A 19,634-nucleotide genomic window follows, 5' to 3' on the forward strand; every position below is an offset into this window, starting at 1 on the left:
GTCAATGGCGTCATGCAAAACAAGCGGGGGGGGGGGGGGGGGGGGGGGGGTGTTGGCCTCCCAATCACAGTTCAGTTCGTTAAGACTCAAAAGCAGTCATACATAACAGCATCTCAAAAGTCCCGTGTATTATATGTATGGGTACATGCGTACCAACAAGTCAATATGAATAGAGATGGACATTTGCCTCCATGCGCTGCTCCGGAGTTTCGGGAACTACATTCACAGGACGCCGATGGGTGGATTTACGTGGTCAAACCTCTTAGTTCCAGCTCCCGATTTTGCTTCAGCTCCTTGATCCTGCGCCAACGCAAGTGTCAAATACTTCCCTCATCATTTGGTGTTTTATGTGTACGAATGTGTTACCGGTGCCTGCAGCGTCTCAGAAACCTCATGATCTTGCGTGCAGCCTGGTCCTGTTTCTTGGTCAGGAAGGTCCCCCTGGTTGACAAAGCGAGCTCACCATCAACAACGATGAGCCCTTTTATTTGCACACGACAGCCATCGATCACTCGCTTACTTGATTTTAGGGTTGTGGTTTGTGCAGCCGCCTGGGCCCTGTTTAAGCCTCTCATATTCTTTGTAACTGCGATAGTACTGCTGGATAAGCACAGCCGCGCGCCGACTCTGCTGGAAGCGCTTCTGCTCGTAGTACGAGCGAAACTTAGACTGGATCAAGATGGCTGCCTGGGTCATCTTCTTGTAGAGGGCGTACTAGGAAGGCAGCGCCAAAGAAAACATGTTTTTTTCTGCTTAAACACGTGGCACATTTGTAATATTTTCTGGTTACATATGTTGCAGAGAATTACAACAGGGCCTGAACCAGTTTGCTTCCCAAACTGGTTACTGTATTTTCCGGATTATAAATCGCAACCAAAAGCCTTTATTTTCTTCAAAAGATGACCCTGCGCCTTATATGTGAAGTGTCTCACAACTATTGTCAGCAGCCATTGACTCCATTTCCCCCTGCTAGGATATATAAAATGGTGTTTCATTTCAATAATGTCTTGAAATTACCATATTTTCCGCACTGTAAGGCACCCCTAAAAGCCTTCTTTCTCAAATCTTTTTCAAAACTGACCAAATCATCCAATGCATCCAATACTGTCCATGAAAAATATATGAAAAAATATGTCATTCATTGGAGGTGCGTATTATAGTCCGGAAAATACGGTACTTTGCAAGTAGGAATGTTCTCTCGATTTCGCCACGATTTTCCATTTTGGTACATTGATAAGAAATGGAAAATGTGTTTTTTTTTTTGCTTGTTTTTAATGTAGTGTCTCAAGAAAAACATTTATTTCTAAAAAAGACGGAAGATTGGTGATTGCTGAAAATTAAATTTAATATTGTAATGTGATTAACTCTGATAAAACGCTGGAATATTTTTGAATTTATAACAATTGAGAAAATACCACACACTATACTATTCTGCCATTACTATTTTTGTGTTAGACATCAAAAAAGGAAAATTATGGCGAATCTGAGTATTTTGTTGAGATTACCCTTTCACTCTCTAAATGGTGCTTAACGTCACCACAGCCTCTACACTAGTGCCTTATAATGTGGGGTGTCTTATACTGTATATGGACAACTTTTTTAAACATATTCATTGAAGGTGCGCCTTATATATGGAAAAAGTTTGAAAATACATAATTCATTGGGGGTGTGCCTTATACCCCAGAAAATACGGTACATATGGTCGCATTACAAGCTCAAGTGGGCTAAATAGATTGCATGTTGTGTTGTTTGGGACTTAATATTGTTTCTGTCACAAAAGGGTTGCAGAAGGACAGACAGGGTTAAGAGTTTAACATTTCTGTCGGGCCAAATTGTTTCTTCTCAGTCGGGCAGTTCCAACGCCTCCTTCACAGAGGGATTCTTCCACTTACGCACACACACACACACACACACACACACACACACACACACACACACACACACACACACACACACACACACACACACACACACACACACACACACACACACACACACACAAATCTACATCTAGTGGTCACCGTATTACCTTGAGAGCTATCCATGTTAGCTAGCCAGAGAGAGAGAGAGGTAGAAAGTGGTAAAGTGTTAGTGAAGCCAGAGGACACAAACTCGAGCTGGGTTATATACGGAATTACAAGACTTTTCAGATTTGGCAAAAGCAGAAACTATTTTTCAGCGGATAAAAAGACGTAGACTTCATTAAAAATGGCATCCACATACCTGCTTATATTTGCGATAGCATCGCTGAATGACTGCGGCGGCCATATCCTGTTGCTCCTTCAATCGGCGACCCTGCGAATGCCAACAAGCACACAGAAGCAGTGAGGCAGAAGCCCAGTAGGGGGCAGTACAAACAAGCCCACCTTGTATCTCCGGAAGGCGTTTTGGATGATCCTGGCGGCCTCGTAGAGCTCCTTCTGCTCGCCATCGGTCAGCGTTAGCAAGGCAAAGTCTCGTTCCATCCGGCCATTGGCGGACGCGTTTAGGAACTCGGCCCACGCCGCCGAAGAAGGAGGCCGCAGCCTCTGGAGGGCCAAGGCGCTGAGGGGTGAGGGGGGACACACCCGCCTGCACAGATGGGGACCATTTATTACTATAAGTAAGGGAACTTTAAGATCAATTATTGCAATGAAATCACAGGACAAAGGGGGGGGGGGGGGGGCCTACCTCGGTAGTGGATGTGTGTGGGTGTCGACCGTGTCCAGATAGGTCGCCAGCCAGGTGTCCCGGACGTCCTGCTTTTCACAGAGCAGCGACTCAGCACCCCTGGTAAAGTCCTCCTGCTTGATCCGCTCCGGCGTCGCCACGATGATTTGCTCCGCGAGCGTTGCCATGTCAACCTGTCGTGTGGGAGGCCGGAGAGTAAAAATGAGCATTGCGTCCAAGATGGCAGCCGTCAACAACTTCTCTCACAAGCCTAGCTTTTTTTGTGTCTTCTTTTTTTCACTTTGTCTTGTGTGGAATGGATACAGCTTGTTTTTTCAGCATTTTTGTCCACAACATTGATCAAGGAGGAGACTGCTGAGCGGTTGCGCCTTTTCGACAGCACGAATATGCCAGCACTGTTTTTGATTTGGGAGGAATGTCAGTGCCATTTGACAGTCATTGCTGGACAGCTCTTGGATTGTGTGTTTTTGCGCCTGTAATGGGCAGCATTTTCACAGCCCTGCTTGGTTCAGCGGGAAGCTCGGTGCCGTTGGACAGTGTGCGGCTGGATGGATCTCCTCATCGCGGGCTCATCAAGCCCGCGATGAGGAAGAAATGCATATATGGAACTGTCGCAGCTTGGAATTGAAGCGGATTTATGAGGGACAGGAGATGTGAGACAATCTCTTTTTGTCAATGGATGCTACAGCTGCTTGTTTGCTTTTAACATTTAGCCTCTGGTAGATATGCACATTCCACCATGACGTCCCTGATCCACTGGTGAAAAGGATGCTTTGATCCACTCCTCTTTCATCTAGAACTGCTCCATGCAACAAAGAGTGTGTTGAGCGTAAGTGCACAAGATCGAATGACTGTCTTTATGTTGTCATATTATTTTGTTTTTTGATCTTTTGACTGAAAGATGGTGCCACAAGAGTAGCTGCCTTTCCAGCAGCTCCTATATTTTGTTTTTATACTTCTTCCTTTCCTCTTACTTTCGTCACTTTGCTGCTGTGAAATATAAATTTCTCCACTGCGAGATGAATAAAGGCTAATCTAATCCAAAACATTTGAGCGGCGGGTTGGAGTACCACAGGCTCCTCTTTCTCGTCATCTTCCTCAATCTTCACGTTAACACTGTAGCTCAGAAGTTGTTCTGCCAGCATTGGGAATAGGGAGGACGGACCCTCGCTCGTACATTCCGGGAGGGACAACGCTGCAAGAAGCATCAGTAAGAATGGCAGATCAGCAAAAACGTCAAACACTAGCCCCTTATTCGGGATTTTTTCTGTCTTCATCTGTAAAATGTGTTAAAAAAAAGCACGGCGAGTAGCAATTGGTATGTTTACTCGTTGGCAAACGGCAACTGTTACGGCGGCCGTCTCATGTCTTTTGGTGCATATTTTGGAAATGGAATTATTTAGAAGCAATTTCAAAAAGAGTGGGTGATGTTATAGCTCATTCGAGCAAAATGTTGCCACATATGTTTGTGGACGTCTCAAAAAATAAATATTAATAATAATAATAATAATAATAATGATGATTTTCCTGTAATGAGAGTACACGCTTAGCCATTGACAAACATAAGCTAAGAGAAATAAACAAGCAAGGACTTGTTTTCATTGCTTTGCAGTTTGGGTGGCAAGACAGGTGGGATCGGCGCCACCATTACCGCCGCTCTTGTGAGGAGCAGCGGTTTGGATAAATGGGGGGGGGGGGTGAACAAATGGAAAAGAGGTCATACAAAATTGCCATTATAATATCAAGCAATTTTAACTCATTCACTGCTATTCCCGGATTTATACGAGAATTGAAAAAGCATGACGTGGAGTGCCGTTCCCGAATAAATTCAGGTTTTGGTTTTTCTTGCGGGAGGCAGATAAAGCACTGGTCAGACCTCTGGCAATGTGTTACCCTCCCACGAGGGGGAAGCATTTGCCTTTTGGACAGCCGCCCCCATTTCAAGCTCAGATAACTCCAGACCCATATGACTTAGGAATTAACTTTTTTTTCTGATGAGATGACAGAAGAGAGTCCAGGGTTTCTTGCGTTGAATTGAATGTTTATGTCGTCCTAAAACTCAATATTCTGTGGGTCCTGCAATTTGAGTGTAAATGATTTAAAACCCTGGCACTGGAGTGGACACATATTTTCGCATCGTCTAGTAGTGAATTAGTTAAAAAGAAACACTATATTGTGATATTTAACTCTTTCTTTTGTCCACATTTCATGGAGAAGTATTAATGGTATCGGTTGGTATCTGCGACTACTGGTATCAATCTGAAAAATAACAGTATCGAACATCCCAACTGTGTAACATCCAGGAATAACTCCTCCTCAACATACAAAATGTGTCCCTCAGTCGAAATAAGACTGATTGACTTCCTTGAGACCACTTCGTGTGCTGCGCTGAACAATCATCAAATATTACCTGCGTGCGGCTCCTCCACAGGCATGGAGGATGACGACGATGAGGAAGGGGACAAGGGGGACGACAGGGAGGTGTCCATAGCAGCACCCGAACATTGAGAGGGGGATGATGGGAGGCTGCTGGAGGAGCTGAGGCCTGCAGGGGATAGGTGGAGGAAAAGAGCGTTAATGACGTGCTTAAGGGCGACTCTCACGGTAGCAACGTGCACGTCACCCGTGTCCGGGCTGGTCGAGATGGGCGAGGCGGTGGCATGCGTGTGCAGCTCTTCCAGAGCATCGGCCAGACATGTGTGTCCTCGCGAGCGGGCCACGGCAAGCGGGAGGCGGCCCAGCGAGTCCGGGATCCCGAGAGCCAAAGCGCTCCAGCCGTACAGGAGCTCCGCTGCCTTGCGGTGGCCCAACGCGCACGCCCACATCTGAAAACGCAGGTAACCATGACAACATTTTTTGACCGGGAGTCTGATCGGAATGCAGAGAATAGAACGATATCGTACCAGCGGTGTGCAGGAGAAGTGGTCAACGTTGAGAGGGTCAACTTCCTGTTCCAGGTCCAAACTCTCACAATGTACACGCCTACAAAACACGTTGGTTGGTTCACTTGCGTGCTTTCATCTGGGCAACTGAATGTTGACATTCTCGAGTGTCCTACAACATTTGTTGCCTTGATGTTGAAGTTTGTCAGAAAACTGACTAATCCTGAAATGTTTTCACCAAAGACGTCGCGATTCAAACAGGTTTTTAGTAAAACGATTATAATTTAAGGTTAAATCATAAGTGTCCAACATAAGGCTTGGGGGCCTGACAAGGCCCGGCTGGTCATTTCAGGTGGGCCGCGAAAGCAAAGCATGTGCAAAGCAACTTGCTAAAATCTGCACAGAAATGTCAAATTGTAATGTAATAAATAACATGGAAATTTTGCAATAATTTTGTGATCCCGTTTACAGTCACTCAAACAACAATTGAACAAACGATTACAATTGACTGATTAAAAAAAATGTAATCTCATTCACTGCCAGACGATGTGCAAAAATGTGTCCACTCCAGTGCCAGGGTTTTTGTCATTTTCACTCAAATTGCAGGACCCACAGAATATTGAGTTTTCGGACTACATAAACATTCAATTCAGCATAAGAAACCTGAGACTCTCTTCTTTCATCAGAAAAAAATGAGTTAATTCCTAAATTAGATGGGTCTGGAGCTATCTGAGCTTGAAATGGGGGCATCTGTACAAAATATAATGCAATACATATTGATTTATATAGCCCTTTAACAACAGCTGAAGCTGGAACAAAGCGGCAACATGGACAAAAGGCACATGCTGCCCCCTTGTGGAAGGGGAAAAAAATTGCCAGAGTTCTGACCATCGATTTATCGACACCATCCGCTAGAAAAAACAACCCGAACAAATTCAAGAATGGCGCAGCACGTCACACTTTTCAATTCCCGAATAAATTCGGGAATGGCAGCGAATGAATGAATTTGTTGTGTACAAGTCGCAAATAAACAGATAAAAGATCAAAACGATAATTTGTCGAAATAATTCAAACACATGAATTTAAAAATTGATTCCCAAATCATGTGTGTGAATGTGTACCGCCAGGTGATCAGCATCCGTATGAGGTGCGTGTAGCCCTGCGCTGCAGCCAGATGAAGCAGCGTCATCCCGCGGTGACGCAGCGAGTGCTGAAGCCGCTCGTCGTCGCCTGCGCTCCACCGCACGCCTCTCATCATCCTCTCGCACACTTGCACAATCCTCCTCTCGAACCACTGGGGCGACTGACACAAACGTGCACGCAGTGAGACCACGACAACGTTTCGGGTGCGGGTCAGGCCTTCTCACCTGCTCGTGGTCCTCAGGCGCATTGGGAGGAGGCGGCGGCGGCTGCCCAGTGGCGACCATTTGGCCACCATGTTGCCGTCTGTGATGTTGATGTTGCTGCTGCTGATGTTGTTGTTGTCGCTGTGCGAGGTCGCGGGCCGCCATGGCTGCCATCCTGCGCTCCATCTGCTCCAGGCGGTCCAGGATGGACACCCTGAATTGATTTTCTGGACAACAGGAGGACAAAAAAAAACAGTACAGCGGTCGCACTCTTTGATTGATTTGAATTTTTTTGGTCTGTATGTACAAACACTGAGAATGGAGTTCAGGGTCGGACAAATCTGACTTGAAATTTGCATTGTCTGGTCGTTTGTTAAAAAGGATCAACTTAATCTTCCTCCCTTCCTCGATTCCTTCCTTGATTCCTTCCTTCCTTAATTCCTTCCTACCTTCCTCCCTCCCTTCGTTGATTCCTTCCCTTCCTTCCTTCATTCATTCCTTCCCTCCTTCCTCCCTTCCTTGATTCCTTCCTACCTTCTCCCTCCCTGAATTCCTTCCTTTCTTCTTTGATTCCTTCCTCCCTTCCTTGATTCTTTACCTTCCTTCCCTCCTTTGATTATTCTCTCCTTCCGCCCTCCCTTCCTTGATTCCTTTCTTGATTCCTTCCTTCCTTCCACCCTTGATTCCTTCCCTTCCTTCCTACCTTCCCCCTCCCTTGATTCCTTCCTTTCTTCTTTGATTCCTTCCCTCGTTCTTCCCTCCCTTCCTCGATTCCTTCCTTCCTCCCACCCTACCATGATTCCTTCCTTCCTTGTTTCCTTCCCTCTTTCCTCCCTTGATTCCGTCCACCCTCCCTTCCTTGATTCTTTCCCTTCCTTCTTTGATTCTTCCCTCACTTCCTTATCTACTTCACTCATTTCATCCTTTCTTTTTTACCATCCTTGTTTCACTCATGTCAGGTCCTGTCCTGCCACTTTCTATCCTTGACGTGCAGCCTTCCCCCTTCCTTCCTTCCTTCCTTCATTCCTTGATTCCTCCCCTCTTTCCTTCCTTCCTCCCTCCCTTGATTCCTTCTCTTCCTTCCACCCTCCCTGCCTTCCTTCCTTCCTTCCTTCCTTCCATCCTCCCTCATTTATTTACCAAGTTCACAACATCTATTTTTTAAGTTTGCTTGACATTGCAGACTTCTTAATATTCTTGACAAAATATATTGATATACAAGTAATGGAACACAGACCATCCAATGATAGCCAGTCCAGCTGTGAGCTGGGCAGCGAGCTAGCATTGCGGGCGCGGTACTCGAACAGAACCGATGATGACACGGAGCCCCCTGACTCCATGACCTGAAGACACACCAGACCGGCCTCGTGGGCTGCAGCGAGAAGATCAAATGATCTAGTTAGACTTGTGTGTGTGTGTGTGTGTGTGTGTGTGTGTGTGTGTACCTGGGCAGTAGCAGCGCAGTACACCGTGCTGGATCAGTGAAGCCGGAACTGCGCTCTGATCAAATACGCACGTGTATTGACCCGTCTGCTCACTCCATGGTCCTGTGATCAATACTTTCACCCCACCCTGCACAACAAGCGCACAGTCGTATTCATGTTGCTTTTCAGACATTTTTGAGTGCGAATGTAGCTGTCAACTTTTTAACATACAGTAAAGTCTCGTTATATCGATATTCTCGGAGTCGGAAAAAATATCGATATAACCGGACTATCAATACATCCGATCCTGCGGCATGTAAATTTTCTCCTTGCGTTCATAGAAATAGTATCGTAATAAGCAGTACTATCGATATAACGAGACTTTACTGTATTACATTTTAAAAACATATTTTCAACGCCTTTTTCACTTTTATTGATCCGGTGCTTGTGTTGGAATTAAATCATCTCTTTTATGCAAGTCTCTGCGGGTCTATTCAAATACAGAATGTGAGTACTTTTGCCACTCCTGTCCTGCCCAAAAGACACGAGGAGGTCCATAAAAGGAGTTGTGGTTACCTCGGGATACGACCACTCCGGCGAGAAGTCGGTGATGGAGGCAAGTGGCGATGACGATGGTAGCGGGTGAGGAAAGGGCAGGAAGGAGGTGGAGGGAGAGGGCTGAGGGGGCACCATGTAGCGAATACCGGCTGAGAAGACAGCCGGGCCAGGCGGTGCGTTGACGGGGGCGGCGGGTGGCGGCGCCGACATGGGATTAGCTTCGACCGTGATGAGGTCAGAGATGAGGTCTGGGAACTGGCTGTCGAAGGAGATTTGGAGCTCCTCCGTTTCTTGCTGCGTGTCCATGGGACAGGGGTCTTGCTTCACGTGCAAGGCAGGTGACATCTTGATGGCGGTTTCCATGGTGACGTCTTGGTGGTTTGAGGAGGAGGGAGGGCTGGGCAGGTGGTCATAGGGCTGCTTTTGCGACGCGGTGCCATTGTCTGGTGTCGATGACTGGCTGGGCTGTACCACACAGACAGGTTGCCACGGCGATTACTCAAAATGGACTCAAATTTATTCTGGTGCTGATATGTTTTAAAAGTACAATATGATCCACCCCCCCAAAAAATCATTTTTTTAATCTCCTCTTTGCTTCTAGAAAAACAAATGAGTAACATAGTTGAGAACACAATGTGCATATTGCTTGGTTTGAGCCAAATGGGAACAAGTACAGACGCTCCCCTACTTACGAACATTCGAGTTGCGAACAATGGTACATAGTAACATGTGTAGTGTAGTGTACTCTCCAGTTGTACATTTACATATCTATATAGAGCATATATTTTATCATCTCGTTCCCTCAGATCCTCTTCCTCCCTCCTCCTCTGTGTGCTCAGCACGATGGGGGACAGGGCTTTCAGCTGCTCTGCCCCCAAACTCTGGAACTCACTTCCTCCAACATTTGTAACATCGATTCTCTTCCCACCTTCAAATGCCATCTCAAAATCCACCTATTTAGATCGCATTTTCTGTGTAGCTCTTTCTCTTGTTTATATTTATAACTGTATTTTTATTTATTGTATTGTAGTTGTGATTGTATTTTATTTTTTATAGTACCTATGTCTGTGACTGTAAAGTGTCCTTGAGAGCTTTGAAAGGCACTTAAAATGAAATGTATTATTATTATTATTATTATTATTATTAGTAGTAGTAGTAGTAGTAGTGGTTAGCACGCCGGCTTCACAGTGCCGAGGTCGCCGGTTCGCGTCCCGCTGCGGCCTCCCTGTGTGGAGTTTGCATGTTCCCTCCGGGCCCGCGTGGGTTTTCTCCGGGTCCTCCGGTTTCCTCCCACATTCCAAAAACATGCATGGCAGGCATACTGAACACTCCAAATTATTCTTAGGTGTGAGTGGAAGAGTGACTGTTGTTTGTCTCTGTGTGCCCTGCGATTGGCTGGCAACCATGTCCCCCGCCTCGTGCCCGAAGACAGCTGGGATAGGCTCCAGCACCCCCCGCGACCCTAATGAGGAATAAGCGGTACGGAAAATGGATGGATTATTATTATTATTATTATTATTATTATTATTATAAATGTTTATTTTTCAGGACAAACCAATACAGGTAACTTATACAAGCCTTAAAGGACAACCGTCTCCGGACAAGTTGTGTCCATAATTTGTAAAATGGCTTCAAATGACTTCTACTGAGCGTATTTTACAAAGATTCCACCGCATATAGCTATATTTTATGTTTTAAGACTCACGCTAAATATTCAGGAAGTCTTGTTTTTGAGTTGGTGACGAGTCCTCACCCTACGTCACTGAAGGAACGCCCCTGACCGAAAAAAGGACACATTGTAGCAGTCCTTCCATCACGTTAATGTATTTTGCTGTACTTTGGTCTGAAAACGTCGTGTAGGCAGAGGCAGAAGAGGGCGACAAAGCTCTATGTAAGGAATTTTTCAGCCTGTGGAAACGGGCTGATTAATTCCTTACACGGCTTTGTCGCTATGTTCTGCCTTTTTTGGGTGCGACATTTCCCACCCCTGATGCCTCAAAATGACACGGAATACATTCTTTAATCGATTGCAAACATGTATGCTTTCCTCTTCAGAACTATTTGAATCATATTCATAACTGGATGAGTAACAAGAAAGCATATTCTCCGAATCTGAAGCCATTGTTTTGATTCTCGAGCAAGGCAAGACGTCTTGCCGTGACACCATGAACATGGGGGCGGGACCTTCTGAAACTGGCCACTTCCGGTTTCAAATTGAAGTACTTTTTAGACATTTTAAGTCATTTTTATTGGTGTTTTGCATTTGACTAAAAATATCATACTGTGTGTTTTGGGTATTTTAGATGCTATAAAACGTTTTTCTGATTTCAGTTAGGAAACAAAAAAGTGACGTCGGTTGTCCTTTAAGTATACATTCCATACAAAATATAGCACTGAAGCAATTTATGAACAAATTCACATTACGAACAACCGTTCGGAACGTATCTTGTTCGTACATTGGGGAGCGTCTGTAAATGCAGATTTGTACACATGTGCCTCCGTATTTGCCTCCATGTCGCATGTGAAAGTGTGGGAAGAAAACTCACTTGCAGCAACTTTGTGGGAGGCGCCAATATGTGAGCGTCACATCCCCGCTTCTTTTCCTCGCATTCATCTCCGTCCGCCTCCACGGGGACCCCCACAGCTCCCAGCTCCAGACAGAGAGGCAGGAGGGGCGGCGCCACCAAGGAAGTTGGTGACAAGGGGAAGGAGGGAGGAAGCGAAGTTGAGTCCTTCCCGTCCGTCTCACAGGAGGATGACGAAAGTGACGAGGAAGGGGAGATGGACGAAGGTGGGGTGGAAGTGGGGGAGAGCGCCAGGGAGGAGGGGGAAAGCGGCGAGGAAGAGGAGCAGATGATGGGAGGAACAGGCCCGCCGTACGTCTGGCCCTGCTTGGGAGAGTTCAGGAAGGAGTCTGGGTCAAAAGCAGGGGGGAGGAACGGCGGGGGGAGAGAGGGTGAGGAGAAAGATAAGGGAGGGGAGGCAGAAGACGAAGGAGTCAGGAGTAGGCCTCCTATGACGGGGGAAGGGAGGAGGGTGAGGGAGAGGGCGTGGTGCACCGGAGCCGGTAGGGAGGAAGTTGTGGGGGAGTGCGGGCAAGGTGAGGGGGGCTTGCCGTGGGGAGGGATTGGAGGTGAGAGAAGTAATTGGTTGGAGCGGGTGAGTGCCAGGCTCTCCTTGGAGGGATCCTCCCCGCAGCCCCCGGAGATGGCTGTGGCGGTCGCCATGACGATAACGGCGTTGTGTGGCAACGCCATGGTGGATAGTGGGGGGGCTGTGGTTGAGCTGCAAAAATAAACACAACATGGGGGCTCATGTTTGCAAGACGTTGGGATTTAGTATTGATTTGGATGAAAAAAAAGATAATGATTGGCTGGAAACCGGTTCAGGATGTCCCCAGCCTACAGCCCGTTGACAGCTAAGATAGGCTGCAGCACCCCCGTGACCCTTTTGAGGATAAAAAGCGGATTGGAAAAAATTAATTAACTCATTCACTGCCATTCATGAATTTATTCGGGAATTGAAAATATGACATGGAGCGTCATTCCCAAATTTGTCTGGGTTTGGTTTTTTCATGCTTGGGTGTCGATACAACGCTGGCCATGGCATCTGGCAATGTTTTTTTTTCTTTTACACAAGGGGCAGCATTTACATTTTTCCATGTTAGTTCTTTGTTCCAGCTTCAGCTGTTGCTAAAGCACTATATATGTATTGCATTGTATTTCGGACAGCCGCCCTCATTTCAAGCTCATATATCTCCAGACCCATATAATTTAAGAATCAACTCATTTTTCTGATGAAAAAAGAAAGCATAAGATTTCTCACGCTGTATGGAATGTTTATGTAGTCCTAAAACTCAATATTCTGTGTGTCATGAAATTCAAGTGACAATGACAAAAACCCTGGCACTGGAGTGGCCACATTTTTGTACATGCCTGGCAGTGAATGAGCTAAAAAAATAAAAAATAAAAACAACAAAACTCACTATTAAAAAAAAATCGATTCGAATGTAAAATACAGAAATAAACAAATTACCGGTAATTAATAAATACATGCATAAATTAATAAATAACAACTGAACAGACAAATAAATAAACAAACACATAAATAAATATAGAAAAAAATAAATACATGGGTGTATGGATGGATGGCTATTTCAATAAAAAATAGAACCTCATATATGACAGGGTTGGTTCCTTTCATATATGAGGTTTTAATATAGAGAATTTTTTTGCCATACAGTGGCCAGATACGACCCATCACATGACCAATTATTTTGAAATTAATGAGGGGGGCTGCAACAGATAAATTGCCTTTCCAATCATTTCAACAGGCAAAGAAAATTGAATTGAGTGCCAGCAATGAATGCAAACCCCACTGTAACATTTCAGCGAATGCCCACTTACGTGGAGGTGAGGCTGGGAGAAGAGGCGGGGGTTCCCTGGGCCTGAAGCTGGGGCAATTTGGCGTCACCCCCGCCACCTCCGAGTTCTCCCGTCTCTGAGGACAACGGCGAGGATGACGATGGGGGCAACTTGGGGGAGATGATCCGATGCTTGGTACTGTTGCAGCTGTGGGGAATGTTCCCTCCTGACACACACACACACACACACACACACACACACACACACACACACACACACACACACACACACACACACACACACACACACACACACACACACACACACACACACACACACACACACACACACACACACACACACACGTAAGAAGAACTGTGAATACATTTCCACTTATATGTCTAATGCCATATACTGTAGCTTGAACACCATTTTTAGTGTTTGTTATTCATGGATGGGGTTTAAAAAAAATAAAGATGATTTAAAAATGACTTAAATGAAGCATACTTGCCAACTTTTGAAAACAGAAAAACCTAGTAGCCGATCGGTCATATATATATTTATTTGTTTAAAGTATCATGTTGTTTTTGTCTTGTTTTGTGTTTTCTTTTGTCACTTTGTGTTTTTGTGCATCGTGTGTAATGGATACGGATTGTATTTCAGCATTTTTGACCACGACATTCATCAAGGAGGAGACTGTGCAGAGTGGTTGCGCCTTTTCGGCAGCATGAATATGCCAGTACTGTTTTTGAATGGGAGGAATGTCGGTGCCATTCGACTGTCATCGCTGGACACCACAGGGGCCATTGTGCTTTTTTTGCGCCTGGAAAGGCCAGCATCTTCACAGCCCCGCTTTGTTCAGCGGAAGGTCGGTGCTGTTGGACAGTCTGCGGCTGAGGGCTTGAGGAGCCCGCGATGAGAAGGAGCGCCGATGCGTATGTGGAACTGTCGCAGCTTGGAATTGAAACGGATTTATGTGGGACAGGAGATGTGAGATAATCTCTTTGTAAATGGATGCTACAGCTGCGTGTTTGCTTTCAACATTTAGCTTGTAGTCGACGTGCACATTCCATTATGATGTCCCTGATCCACCGGTGAAGAGACACTTTGATCCTCTCCTCATTGATGTGGAACTGCTTTGTGTAACAAAGAGGGTCCAGAAAGTGCTTCAGAATGAATGACTCTCTGTGTCTTTGTGTTGTCATGTTATTTGTTATTTCGTGTTTTTTTTTTTGTTTGACTTCAAGATTGTGCCGCGAGAGTGGCTGCCTTTCCAGCAGCTCCTGTATTTTGTTTTTCTACTTTCATTCCTTTCATCACTTTGCTGCTGTGAAATGTAAATTTCTCCACTGCGAGACTAATAAAGGCAAATCCAATCCAATCCAATCCAAAGAAAAACTGCAATCGCCACTGTGTTCATTATGACTCGTTACTCTTTATAGATATATAGTCGGTCAGGGGGTCAGCCCAAAAAAATCTACACGAGAGCTACTTAAAATGAGGGTGAAAACACTATCCAAATGTTGATCAATGTCAAAAATACACTTGTGAAATATATATATATATATATATATATATATATATATATATATATATATATATATATATATATATATATATATATATATATATATATATATATATATATATATATATATATATATATCAACTTGTCAATCATGAAAATATCATGTTTACTACTATTTTAAGAAAACAAAACAGAAGTATTTCACAATGAACCAAACATTTAATCATCAATATTGTTTGAAAAGTACAATGAATTGTAAGACATTGTTAGTAACTTTAAATATGCACATGTAACCAACATTCCTATGGGTTGACAAAAATAGCTCTCAACAAACTCAAATTATAAACTTGTGTAATTTTCACCATTTCTTGACTGAAGTAATAACTTCTGGAAATGCAAGGGAGCATTCCTCGCAAAAATGACTGTAATTTTCTTTTAGGTTTCACACTTTTTGTTGCTTTTTCTCCGGCAGATGCCATTACGTGACAATGATAAAAACGATGCTAACGCTTGACTCTCCATTCCTGGAATTCATCTAAAGGAAGCTAACAGATGGCACTGTGCTGAACACATGTTCTAAATTCAGATACGATACACAGCGATCTCATGTTTTGAAAGAACGTTGAGTATTTACTATTTTGACGATTTTTGACTTATTGTTTTTATTGGAAACCGGAATTTTCATTAACAGTAACCCGGAATGGGATCATGAAAACCGTACTGTTTACGGCAAAACTGGAGTAGTTGTCAGGTATGAATGAAGGCACTAAATATGATGGGAGTTTTTATCTCATAAATATTTGCTGTGCCATATTTGGAGGCCATATTTGTGATGTGCCCGCAGAGTGTGTTACCCTGGCTGCCATTGCAGAGGCAGGTGTGAGTTCGCGGCTGTGGTTTGGTTCTCTGGCGCTCCAGGATTAGCTGCACCAAATCCTCTATGCTGAAATCACCGCAGCCGCTGGAACACTTGATGCTGTGAACTGAAACACACGCGTGCACACTTACACACCACATTGACGTGTAGGGGTGTGGGGAGCACACGTCTTACACATGGGCTTGAGCTGACCCAGCAAGTCGTCACGGTTCCATTTCATGCTGTCGTGGCGAGTGGTCACAGCGCACAGCAGTGGTCTGCATTTGCCAGAATCCTCCAAGGAGGGGACGTTCAGGTAATGGACGAGCACAATGTCCGGGTTCTATTCAAATTTAAAATGGCAGAACTTTATCCAGTAAGTACAGACATTCCCCACCTTATGAACGAGATACGTTCCGAGCGGTCGTTTGTAAAGTGAATTTGTTTGTAAGTTGCTTCAGTGCTATATTTTGTACAGAATGTATGTTTAAGCGAAACACCGAACGGGGAAGTATAAAACACAGATGCTCTAACAGTTGTAAAATAAATTCACACCTATTGTAGTACGACGACATATATCCTTGGGCCTTCTTTCATCACTTTGCTGCTGTGAAATGTAAATTTATCCACTGCAAGACTAATAAAGGCAAATCCAATCCAATTCATAACGACTCTCTTACATTTGGATGCCATGATTAAAGAAATTGCTACTGACGAGAATTACCGAATACAACTGCTACACTACATTAAACAGCGCACGATTTTGAAAGCAAGTTTATGTGGATAACCTGAGGAATTCCCGTCCTACTGCGCATCATCCTCTATGCAGCTCGCCGCAGCTACGTCACCGGCAAGAAAAATGGGGGAACTGACAACTTTCTTTCCTTATATCGAGCATGAAATGACACAATTTTGCATGTCATGGATTTACCTTTATTAGTCTCGCAGTGGAGAAATTTACATTTCACAGCAGCAAAGTGATGAAAGGAAGACGAAAGGAATGAAAGAAATAGAAAAACGAAATACATTGTAATTTCGTGTTCCGGATATCGGAATTTCCGTTGTAGGGAATCGATCTCTGCGATCATTTAGTGGTAAAAAAATTAATACATATGATTTTTTTTTCCGGATTAAGGAATTTCCGTTTGACAGATTTCCTTATGAGAGAATCCTTACTGTATGTGTGTGTGTGATCCGCAACCGGAAACCATTTGGTGTGCGGATTTTAACAAGTCTCAATGTATTTGAAGTGTGTTTTTGTACCGTGGCTCAACGTAAGCGTCAGGGTGTACGTTTACCTGCAGTAGCCAGTAGCACCGCCGGTGGAATGTTGGCACAATGGCGGAATGGACGTAGTTACCGTAGAGACACTGCAAGGAAAGTTCACCATCACGGTCTACCAAGATGGTCCGAAACAAGATTGAGGTTCGGAGGGGGACGGCGGCGCTCACCTCCATGCCCTGCACCTTCAGCTTCATGTGATCCTCTCTGGTGTCCTTCCCATCCTTGCGTTTTTTCCAACAGTAGCCATCTTTTCTGAATTTGACTTTTTTTCTGTTGTAGAGGATGATGCTGCCATTTTTTGGCCTGAAATGGTTCATGATTAGCAGAGTTCAAAGTATTGGTGCGTGTGTGTGCATGCGTGCGTGTGTGTACCTTGTTTTCAGGGTGCAGGAGAGCCATTCGTCATGCTTATCAAAGCTTACCAGATAAGATGCAATCTCCTGCGCAAATACACATACACATAAACTTTAATTGAAAATGGGATAAGCTTCCTCAGTTGCAAATAAGATGCTTTGTAGAAAGCTGTGTGTGTGTTTTGATTTTTTTTGCCTGTGATTACTTTGGCATTAACACCTGATAGAGAATAAGAAGTTATCATATTTAAACGTTTCATGCTGTTGTATGCTTCATCAACACTTATGAGGGTCGAACGGTCAGTTTTCACAGGACTCATTTACGACTCGGGGAAGTCCTTTATCACAGGGGTAATTTAGGACTTCAAACTCCTTTTCACACGAAGAGGTCATTAGCCAAGATACAAACTTATCAGTTCATGGGAAACACAATGTTTTATTGCTTACATCTGTTGTTGCTCAGAACGCCCAGATGTGTGGTATGCTAATCAAGAAAACTATGTTTTACTAGTGTATCACTTTAATTTGCATGTATTCTTAATAAATAGCTTGGCAGAGGGGCGCAGAATTCAGACGCATGTCATTGATGACTGCGTTTCCTGCCGGCAGTAGGGACAATCTTTCTGGTTCCGAGTCTCTGTCCACGGTGTCTGACTGTCATATCTCTGACAACACCCCAGCTTTGGGATTACGCAAGTAGGATATCAGCGCTCGTTAATTCTCTTCATTTTGTTGCATTTCGATTGTCCGCATTACTTCCATTGCCTGTATGTGCACTTGTTGTTCAATCAGATTGCAGATTCTATGCTGCCATGTCAACCCAATTCCTTCGGAGCGTTTAGAAACAGTAATGCTGGCCAATGCAATTGAAAGTATCACACCAATCGGAGTTTTCTTTCACTAATGACTTTCAAATTTAGCTAATAGCGTTGCCATTTTCTCTTATGCTCTGATTGGCTGATCGGAACAAGCAACTCGCATACTATTGAAGAGCTTTTATAAGTGCGATGTAATTAGAACGGTGTTAAGTCAACTAATCCCCACCGAAGAGCAAGCAATCAGGCCACAAAAAGGGTAAATCCACATTTTCGCAAGTCAAAACTTCGTTAGTGGGGTGGCGTCTGTTTTCTTTAACTTGAAACATGCACACACTAACCTCATTCGTGTTCCATCTCAGGCGCTCGTTGGGCAGACAGGACGAGTGAGGGAGGCATTCCAGCAGCTTGTTTCTCTGTCCTTTACTTTCTGTTATGACAGACACAATCCATCAAAGATGAATATTCGCATGCAGAGGGTTACCATAGCAACGGAGATTACACTGACCAGTGTGACCTACGGAAACCCTTTTCTTGTTGCTCATAGCGACGAGTCCATGCACGGTGGTCTCACACGAAGCAGACGCTCAGCCACCTACACACACACACACACACACACAAGCGGGCTGATCTCACCGCGGCCAATTATGGGAAAACATAGTTCCGTGTTGCTTAGCAACCACCGTAAAAGGGATCGCTTGCCTATGGAGGCCGAAATCAAACCGGGGACTTGACTAGCTGCTTCCTCGACCCGCGTGCATCTCTGTCGGCTCTGCCACTCCCGGAGGCGAATTTTGTTTGCCTTTTTATATTATTTCAATACATATTTTCGCTTCTATAGCACGCCCGACTAAACCAACAGGCGTTGATCCGTGTTAAAGTCCCCAAGTGGGAATTTATCTTTGGCTTTTCAGATAGCCCAGATGTGCTAATCATGCTAACATAAACTTGTCACTACCGGAAAAAAGATGAGAGGGAATTTACCTACGAGTGTGCGGGGGAGGGGGGGGGGTGCCAGCCGACGCGAAATCGAGGGACGCGTCGCCACTAAGCGCGGTGCGACACAAACACATCCAAACACTTTACCTTCCGCCTTCAGTCCGGCAGCCATCTTCCTTTCCTCTGACGTATTTGCGCCACGACCGTAATGCCCAGTGAAATGGTTTTACCGTAATTCTGGTTAAACAACACTTGGGGTGGAGAAACTGAGGCTTGTATTTGATTTAATAAGGAATATAACACTTTATAATTATACACTAAGTAAAAACATAGTCAAGACATGAATAAATACAATGTGAAAAAATAAATACTCTGGTGTGTACGATTTGGCCACCAGGCAGCAGTAAAACCGCCATGTAAACAAATGAACATTTTACACAACATTCCAGTATCTGTACAGGTACATGTACTTCTACTTATCACTTAGTTTTGTTTGTTTAAAAAACTGTGCAGATAAACGTGATAGGGACATCTCTTGTGCGTGCCCATCTTTGACCACAAAACTGTCCAAAGGATAGCAAGAAGTAAAAAAAAAAGCCCTTATGATATGTTGGA

General features: G+C 44.5%; 1 protein-coding gene across 3 annotated transcripts; it reads right to left on the bottom strand.

Moving 5' to 3' along the window:
- Positions 1 to 36: 36 nt before the first annotated feature.
- Positions 37 to 19,202, bottom strand: camta2 (calmodulin binding transcription activator 2). Of its 3 annotated transcripts, none has more exons than XM_088990172.1 (26): positions 19,167 to 19,202; positions 18,589 to 18,675; positions 18,422 to 18,510; positions 17,285 to 17,352; positions 17,080 to 17,215; positions 16,927 to 16,998; positions 15,824 to 15,971; positions 15,627 to 15,755; positions 13,287 to 13,470; positions 11,427 to 12,165; positions 8,899 to 9,345; positions 8,344 to 8,470; positions 8,136 to 8,270; positions 6,920 to 7,125; positions 6,674 to 6,855; positions 5,574 to 5,652; positions 5,294 to 5,495; positions 5,081 to 5,215; positions 3,741 to 3,865; positions 2,671 to 2,843; positions 2,367 to 2,571; positions 2,224 to 2,295; positions 2,030 to 2,050; positions 521 to 714; positions 367 to 441; positions 37 to 300 (listed from the first exon to the last, which is right to left on the bottom strand). In XM_088990172.1, exons 2-26 carry the CDS (start codon positions 18,623 to 18,625, stop codon positions 246 to 248), a joined length of 4,035 nt encoding a protein of 1,344 aa, XP_088846298.1. In that variant the 5' UTR covers positions 18,626 to 18,675; positions 19,167 to 19,202; the 3' UTR covers positions 37 to 245. The 3 variants fall into 3 exon arrangements, with proteins under 3 accessions (XP_088846298.1, XP_088846299.1, XP_088846300.1); XM_088990173.1 differs by having other exon boundaries at positions 19,065 to 19,185; XM_088990174.1 differs by lacking the exon at positions 2,030 to 2,050.
- Positions 19,203 to 19,634: the final 432 nt, after the last annotated feature.

This window comes from Hippocampus bargibanti, linkage group LG02 (genome assembly GCF_051943395.1).
Source record: "Hippocampus bargibanti isolate YZ-2025 linkage group LG02, ASM5194339v1, whole genome shotgun sequence".
Lineage (NCBI taxonomy): Eukaryota > Metazoa > Chordata > Actinopteri > Syngnathiformes > Syngnathidae > Hippocampus > Hippocampus bargibanti.